The 9,125-nt window shown below is 33.6% G+C and overlaps 1 protein-coding gene across 1 annotated transcript; it reads left to right on the top strand.

The window, feature by feature from the left end:
* The first annotated feature begins 2,325 nt into the window (after window positions 1–2,325).
* On the top strand, window positions 2,326–9,125 carry LOC106755315. The gene is made up of 4 exons (XM_014637445.2): window positions 2,326–2,834; window positions 5,063–5,289; window positions 5,632–6,448; window positions 6,691–9,125. Exons 2-4 carry the CDS (start codon window positions 5,065–5,067, stop codon window positions 8,886–8,888), a joined length of 3,240 nt encoding a protein of 1,079 aa, XP_014492931.1. The 5' UTR covers window positions 2,326–2,834; window positions 5,063–5,064; the 3' UTR covers window positions 8,889–9,125.

The following is a 9,125-nucleotide window of genomic DNA, read 5'->3' as shown; positions in this document are numbered from 1 at the left end:
TAAAAAAATATGTTTGTACTCATTTAGTGAAATTGGATTATCCAATTTAGGCATGACGAAAAATGCATTACAACCCTTTAAAATTTTTCCAAATTCATAGAAATATTCTACAATAGAACGATTTTTTTATTTATAAACTTCCAATGATTCTTAATGAAGCTAAAGTTAAACCCTTTCAACCGGACTCTTAGAACTCTCACATAATATTCTTAAACCTATATGAATCTTCTTGTCCCACCGATCATATAAAAATTAAAATAATAATATTGGTAAAAAAATGAATAGTGAGTAAATAAAATTTATCATCATTATTTGATTATCAAAAAAATATTGATTTTAAGATAAAATTTAAAATTTGTAATTAATATATAGGATTAAATATTTTTTTAGTTTCTATACTTTGGGGCGATTTTGATTTTAGTCTCTCTTTCAAACTAAGATACAATTTAGTCCTTCAACTTTAGAAAACTCTGGTTTTAGTCCTTTTTACCAAATTTTTTTAACTTTATTTGCTGTTTCAAGCACGTTTCATTATAGCATTTGGATTGTTTACACTGTTTGACACATTTTTGCTTCAATATTAACTGAGAAACGTGTTTGAAACAACAAATAAAGTTAAAAAAATTTGGTAAAAAAGACTAAAACCAGAGTTTTCTAAAGTTGAAGGACTAAATTGTACCTTAGTTTGAAAGAGAGACTAAAACCAAAATCGCCCTGAAATATAAGGACTAAAAACATATTTAACCCTAATATATATAATAAAAAATTTGAGAAAATTATTTTTTTAATTGATTCTATAAAAATTGATGATAAAATCATTAAAAAAAATAAGAGAAGAAATTTTTTTATAGAAACAGTATTAATATTGGAAAAAGAAAATTAGAAAGAAGAGAGATTTTTTTGAAAGAGATAAAATTAAGGAAAATGGAATGAAGGGTAGGGAGAATAACATTGCATTTTGTTCTTAAATTTTCAAATTATTTTTTTAGTCTTCAAAAATCTAATTTCTTGACAAAAATATCTTAGGCATTATATATTGTCAAAATAAATATTTAAAAAGAAAAATAAACATGTGTTAAATAGGATAGAGAATACAAAATTAAAGTAAATAGTTATGTAAATAAGATGTAGCTATTAATCATACAAACAAAAATATTTAACCAGGTTTAGAGATAGAGGACTAAAAAAATCTTATTCAAAATATATGAACTAAAACATGATTCTTAAATGTAGAGAATGAAAAATACATTTACACAAACAGAATAAAATTATTTAAACTTTCTAAATAAAAATTATACAAGTATTTATTTGATAACGTTAATATTTGATACATATTATTTGTGGTCAGTTATAATGAGGCAGCATAAACATTACATTATTTATTTAATTAGTATAATTGCTGGAACCTTAATTACATCATTTAATTCAAAGAGAATGCATTTATTTTCAAAGCGAAATTTATGTTAATTATAGAATGACCTTATTATTAACATTTTTGAATATTTATAAAAAAGCAAAATAATCTATTCTCAAATTTATTCATGTTAACAAATTTAAAATATATCATGTTATTTAAAGGCTTTTTACAGGAAATTTAATCATCAAGTATGCATGATAAATCTATTATTATTTTTATATTAATAATATTATGTTGTTTTTTAATATTTAATAATTATGTTAAAACTATAAAAAAATGTAATCATTTAGTAATGAAATTTATCTTCCATTATAGTCTCATTATAATTAAATTTGTTTAAAAAAACATGATTTAATATATATAATATAATATAAATATTATTTTTTCAAGTGTAACTCAGTCAGTGATTTTATATATTTTCATATCATTATGATTGTTTATATTAAATTTTGTTAAGATTAAATAATGAGTGATTAAATTATTGATGTTTTGTGTGCTTAGAAAAACATATATTACGTTAATTGAGAAGTATAGTCGTTTAATAATTTAAATAAAACTATCATTTTTGAAAAATACATTTAAAGGAATGGAAGATATTGAATTGTATAACCTTTTAACAAAAGTCCATATGTACTTATGTATGTTTAAATGTTAAAATATTAAGTATGATAGTATGAATACTTATGCTGAAAATGTTCTGTTATCTTTTAATGATAATAATAGACAGCATATGATATGTTATTTGATCATTGATATGGTTAGGAAAAAACAAGGAAGATGGAGAGAATCTAGAAATGCCCATTTGTTTGTGATAAATAAAAATATATTCTGAAAAAATCAACGAAAAAATAATAATTATTTTTATATAATATAAATGGTAAAGGAAGGTTAAGAGAGAGAGAGAGAGAGAGAGAGAGGGAGAGAGAGAGGAGTGATGAAAAAGCAGAGAATAAAAAGAGACCGGATGTTGACAAATTTCATGTCACTGTTCTTAGAAGGTCGTTTGTTTGTGTGAAGATTTCTTATCTGGGATCTCTCTCTTTAAAAATGTTTCTCTCTCTAAGAAAAAAAGGTCCATTCTTTCTTCTCCTAATTGTGTGAGTGTTCTTTGAGAGAGAAAGAGAGAGAAGGAAGAGTGGCTGGCCCAGCAGATCGAAATCTCTTCTTTTTCTTCAACCTGATGACGATCTAAGCTCTTTCAATGGTGTTGCAACAACACCCTCTTTGTTATTTTGTCTTATAATTGTTATTGGTTTTAGTTCTAGTTACCCTTTTCGGCTTCAAATAGCTGGAGACTAAAAAGGCTCTGAATTTTCTCTCTCTCTCTCTCTCTCTCTCTGTGATTGTGTTGGTGCTTTGAATGGTGGAATCTCTATGGGATTCTTGAAAGAAGGTGTTTAGAGGATGTGGGTCTGAGGTAAATTTTCTTTTACTCTCACTGGATTTTTTTTTTATTAATTTATGTATTTATGTATGGGTACAAATATAATTTTTTTTTTCACTTTGTGAATGTTGGTTTTGTTTGTTTATTTTCGGTTCTTTATTGACTGTGATGAAAGTGGAGAATTCCTTGGATTCTGTTGTTGGGGAGATTGTTACTCCAATTAACTCCGGCGCACAGCTGTTTTCATTTTTAATTAGGCTTTGAATTTTGTTGATGGAAAGTTCTGATACTTAATTTTAGGCTTTCAAATGCTTCTTCAGGTTGTAAGCATCCANANCTGTGTTGGTTTAGATAATTGCTGTAGTGGATCTGCTTAATTGAATTTTGTCATTCATTTGTCCTGTGTTTGGTCCTTCAATCTTTATGCCTCTGAAGTTTGAATTGAAGTGAGGGACCTGTGTTCCCTAAAATTTTGGGTTACTTTATGATGTGCCTTGTTTGTAACTGCTCTGGAGATTTTTCATCAACCATTTACAAAGATTTTGAAAATTTCCTAGACCTGATATTAATTGGTGAAGTTTGAATGTGTTTCATGCATATGAAAGCTTGACAAAACTCTTGTTATAAAAGGTTGTCTACTTTGCCAAGATTTAGGTTTATTGCCATCACTTGTGCTTGTGCTACTGCCTTTATGCCTATATTTCAGGTTTTGTTTGCTTTGTTAGGATAATCAATGAATTTATAAACCTTTTCCACATTCCTACCAAATGTGGTTTTGTGGATTTGGCTATTACTTCCATGGAGTGATTATTACTGGCAGGGTAATGGTTGTGTTCAACTGTACTAGTTGACCTATGGCATTCTTGGGCAAAGTTCTCAACAACAAAATATTCAAATACACCAAGAGAATCTAGAGTGTATTCAATAAGTGTTTCCAGATTGGGGTAAAAGAGGCCATTTTATATTGTTTGGATCAGTGCGTTAGATTGACTTCAAATTTATCATCTCATCTTTAGCGAATTGTGGGAGGTTTGCTGTTTGTGGATGTTGTCGGTTTGTCATTACAATAATAATAATCCCTATTATAAATCTTTTGACGTGTCAAAGTAAGCAGTAGAGTAACGGTAATGCATTTATGCATTCAGCAGTTGAAAATCATCTTTTCAAGGGTGTTGCATTCCTATCTACTTTCCTAAGCATTGGTAATTTACCCATCTACATCCCTAAGCATTTGTAATTTGTGAATTCTGACTGGTTGTGGTAATGTGAACTAGTAATTGCTATGTTCCTTTTATAAATTCACTTCAAATTTATTGTTGCACCTTTAACAAATGATGGGTGGTTTGCTGGTCAACGATTGTTATCGATTTGTCTTAACAATAATAGTGATCCCTATTGTCAGTCTTTTTATGTGTCAAAAGCCAGCACTAGTGAAACGGTAATTCATTTACATATTCAGTGGCGTAAAATCCTCTATTCAAGGGTGTTTCATTTTGATCTGCAACCCAAAGAATTTGTAGTTTTGTGAATTCTCAACTGGTTATGGTAATATGAACTAGTAATAGTTATATCCTACCATAATTTTTAATATATTATATAATATTCTCTATGGCTAACATGGAAATTCTTAAATGCATGTCATTCCTTTTCTATATTGGATGAAGTACATACACATTTTCTTGTACCATAAAAGTTGATGCATAATGTTAAAAGTAGTACCTCTGATTCATAGTGTATTTCACAAAAATTAGCTCAAGTATCATCATGCATTTAAAGGCTTTTAGCATTAGTGACTAAAAAATTGACATTGCTCGAAATAGAAAGAAATAGGTCATAATTGCAACTGGTTAAGATTTAAGATGCATGTCATAGGAACAAGTACATGGGAAGGAGTGAATGAGGTTTTATAGGCGGGGATTTACTTTGAAGAATCCAATTCTTTGTTTTGACACCCTTATTTCTGAGATAAACTGAACAGAAGTGCAGAAAATTCAATCTATCCAATTCTGACCATGTTCATCTTTGTGTGTTGAGAAGTTTACTAAACCATTCAAGTGGAATTCAATTTTTGTTAAAAAGTGAGTATCTATTTGTGAGATTCTGTGCTATCATTCCATGTTATGCCATTGAGTCTGGATTTGTGTTATTCAGTTGTTTGACTGCTTTTTATTGATGGGGTTTGTGGTAGTTGATACAGTGCAGCATCTGAAATGTTAATTTGTTCCCAAATACTGATTTGCATGTTACTGATCAATCATCAGGAATGGGAACCAAAGTTCAGAATCTTCCAGGATATTACTCAATGAGAGATCTTAATGAGGAATCTAGCAGTTGTGGCTGGCCCCTATTCTATGGGGATAAGTCGCTCTCAAATGGGCAGTACTATAATAGTTATTTGCCAAGTTCTGCAACAGACGCATGTTCTGGATATGATAGGGATGCTGTGAAGCGGATGATGCTTGAGCATGAGGCCATATTTAAAAATCAGGTAGGAAACTTCTAGTTTCGGACTTTGTCCTGAGACTGCCGCATGAATAATTTGTATGGTGTGGATTCAGTGTTTCTGGATTGAGTCTTATTGGTTTATTTTTTGTTGTATTTCTTTTTTTATGCATCTTAGAGATCTCTGTCTTAAACTGTGTTATGTTTCAGTAGTTGCAGCAGGAGCTGATAACTCAGTAACTTATCATATTATGTTGCAAGATTAAGTTCACTCAGTTTTAGATTTCCTATATCATGGTTCAAGTGATTTTTTTTTTGAAGTTTAATTTCTTTTGTATGCCATGATTGTTGAACCTTTTGATATATTTAAACAATATTTTTCAAGCAGGTCTATGAACTTCACCGTTTGTACAGAATACAAAGGGATTTGATGAGTGAGGTTAAAAAGAAAGAACTAGACAGAAACCAGATACCAATTGAGGCATCGTGTTCCACAGGTCAAATGGCATCTCAATTAACAAATGATGCCGGACAAAAATGGCACATTCCTTTGGGAAATTCTTGTGGTGCTAAAACATCTGTGTCCGGAATTGAGGGCATTCATTCTCCTTTGGATTCGATGAAAGGGATTGGCAAACAAACAAGTCCGTTTCCATCCCCAAATGGATGTAGTTCGAAAGACGTTGAGGTGCTTGAGTCCAGACCCTCGAAGGTGAGGAGAAAAATGTTTGACCTTCACCTCCCTGCCGATGAGTACATTGATACTGAGGAAAGTGAAAAGCTCAGTGATGAAAAGACAAGTGATCCATCTTTCTTTCTTCCTGATCGAAACTGTAAAAATGGGAAGGAGGGTGATGGGGAACATTTTTGTGGCAATGGTGAGAAGACTGGCAATCAAGAAGACACTTCAAGATCTGAGCAATCTTTAAGGAGAAGAAATGGTTTGGCTGACTTAAACGAACCTCTTCAAGTGGAAGAAACATACAATTCTCCATATGTTCATGTTCTGGACCGTAATCCCAGTCAAGGGGAAGCTGAATGTTCTGATCTCTATGCCGCTCCCAAACAAAAGTCAGAGTTTTTTGGTTTATCTAGGGAACAATTGCTCAACTCAAATCATGGAACTGACAGTTGGGCTCAAAATAATGGTTATTTGGAGAACAATAGGGGTGGAAAAGGGTGGTATCAATCAGTACCTGGGGCAGGTTAGAGAATGAATTACTGTACATTATGCACTTTGTTGCCTTTCTTCTTGTTTCCTGTTTATAAACTATCTTTTACTAGTAGTAAAATTGAATCTTTTTTCTCCAAGTGAAATTTAAATCTGTTTCCTTTGTGTTTCTATGTTTTTGGAGTACATTTGTCTTTCTTATCTGGCAACAATCACCATTGATATTTACTTCTGATTCTAATTATTCCATGACAATCATGTTGCTAATATTCGCAGGGAAAGCTAATATCAACGCACAATCTGGTCCACACGTCCTCAGACTGGAGAAATCACCCTTATCTTCCCAAACAATACAAGATGCATTTAGTAAATTTCATGAACCTGCATCTGATTATATAAATGGTCGAAACAAGGCTGCTGATATCTGGAAGGAAAAGACAGTTAGTGACTTTCATATCAGTGAAAGAAATCATGAATACACCATCAACAAGCATCCTGAGTCTGTGATACCATTACTTAGACCTGGTCTTTTTGCAGCTTCTCCTTCCTCTGATTTATCTAAGTCTTGGTCTCATTCAGCTTCTTCTTGGGAAATGGCCAATAGCAGCCTAAGCCAGAGGTTGATGTCAATTCAGACACCTCCATTTCATGCATCTGGTGCTTTGACTAGAATTTCCCAGTCACAAAGCAATGGGATATTGGAAGAATGCTGGCCTCTGAATATGAATTCCAAGCCTAGCACAGGTTCTCGTTGTGATGCACCTCTACAGAATGGATTTTTCCCTGGGTCTTCATCTGGCTCCAAGGAACCATCAATGAACATCTCTTCTATTAGCTATGACTATCTCAATCATAAAAATGACTTTAAGATAATTCCCGATCATTTTGTCAATAATGTTCCATCCAAATCCTGTAAGGGTTCAGATTCAAATTGTAATAACATGAAGTCTGGAAAAGATATTGATTTGAATGTTCTGCTTCCGAATGGTTCATCCAACAACTTTGGTCCCCAGTCAGGCATTGTTGGGATAATGGATGGAGAACAGAAGAATGAGGAGTGTCATGTTGCGTTACCCTGGCTTAGAGGAAAGACAACATGTAAGAATGGAGTACAAAACTCTGCAGGAGAGTCAGGTTTATTCCATGCTGCCTCATTGTCCAACAAAGATGAAACTGGAAAGGGACCTAGCGGGCAATTTATGCACAATATAAATTCAGTTTTGTGTTCTAATGACATTGAGGTGAGGAGGACAGAGGTGTATGAAAGCTCTAGGGATAAGAAAATTCTTGGAGTTCCCATATTTGAGATGCCTCGTATTTCTGCCAAGGAGATGTCCTCAATCACTTCTCAGTCTGTGTCAAATCATAATCCATCTGATGTAAAAGCAGTAGAAAATAAGAAAAAACAGATATTTGATATCAACTTGCCTTGTGATGCTGCTGCTGTTGAGTTGGATAAAGAAGCATTCACTGAAACTGCTGCTAGCAAGACAAGGTCTCCTACAAAAGCAGACTCTAGAAATCAAATTGACCTGAACTTGAGTATGAGTGAGGATGAAGGATCTTTCACAACTATACCAAGTGACAATGTAAAAATGAAGGCAAATATAGATTTGGAAGCCCCTGTTGTTCTTGAGACAGAAGAGGATGTTCTTTCCGCAGAAAAGCCACTTGAAACTTCTCTACAATCATCGCAAGTCCTAAAACATTCAGTTGAACAGCCAAAGGATAATGAACTTATGACAAATGCAGCAGAGGCAATTGTTGTCCTGTCATCTCTTTCCTTTGATGAAGTGGATGGTGTGACCAGTGAAAGTTTATCAGAATGTCCAACGGTGGACTTGCTAAATTGGTTTGCAGACATAGTTTCCTCATGCAAAGATAATGTAGAGGGAAATTGTGATGCTTCAAGGGAAAAAGATGCCGAGGACAATGACCAGCGTTCCTCAGGAGGATTGGATTACTTTGAGGCAATGACATTGAACTTGCCATACACCAAGGAAGAAGACTACATGCCCAAGCCTCTTGTTCCTGAAAACTTCAAAGTGGAAGAAACAACTACTTTGTTACCAACTAGGACACGAAAGGGGCCAGCAAGGAGAGGGCGACAGCGAAGGGACTTCCAAAGGGACATTCTTCCAGGCCTTGCATCTTTATCAAGGCATGAAGTAACAGAAGATCTTCAGACATTTGGTGGGATCATGAGGGGAACAGGTTATTCATGGAATTCAGGATTAACTAGGAGAAGCTCATCTAGGAATGGTGGTGGCCGGGGAAGGCGACGGACACAGGTTGCCCCCTCTCCACCTACACCGGTGGCAACAAATGAAACTAGCACCCCACTGATTCAGCAGCTTAATAACATTGAAATTGGATTGGAGGATAGAAGCTTAACAGGTTGGGGCAAGACAACAAGGAGGCCCCGCCGACAGAGGTGCCCGGCCGGTAACCCTCCATTGATCCAGTTAACCTAATCACTACTAAGAGGCTTAAAACTTTTAGATGACAGTTTATAGAGGTAAGCAGTGCCGGTTTTTATATTAATGGAACACATGATGTTCTCAGGCATGAGGATTTCTCTTGTAAATTTCTTCAACCCGTATTTGGGTATATGCTTGATTCTCAGTCTTTGGGGTGGTAACAACTTGTATTATTCTTAAATAATGTCGCATGATTTCTTCTCATTTTTTCTTTATAGAACTGTTGAGATA

This window comes from Vigna radiata, unplaced genomic scaffold, assembly GCF_000741045.1.
Source record: "Vigna radiata var. radiata cultivar VC1973A unplaced genomic scaffold, Vradiata_ver6 scaffold_100, whole genome shotgun sequence".
NCBI lineage: Eukaryota > Viridiplantae > Streptophyta > Magnoliopsida > Fabales > Fabaceae > Vigna > Vigna radiata.
Note: the sequence above shows the minus strand (reverse complement) of the source record. Positions and strands in the feature narration are given on the sequence as shown.

Coding starts and splice junctions, on each gene's coding strand:
- LOC106755315 (XM_014637445.2), top strand. CDS start 5,065: ATGGGAACCAAAGTTCAGAATCTTCCAGGATATTACTCAATGAGAGAT. Junction 5,290..5,631: donor AGGCCATATTTAAAAATCAG/GTAGGAAACTTC, acceptor TTTTTCAAGCAG/GTCTATGAACTTCACCGTTT. Junction 6,449..6,690: donor TCAATCAGTACCTGGGGCAG/GTTAGAGAATGA, acceptor TAATATTCGCAG/GGAAAGCTAATATCAACGCA.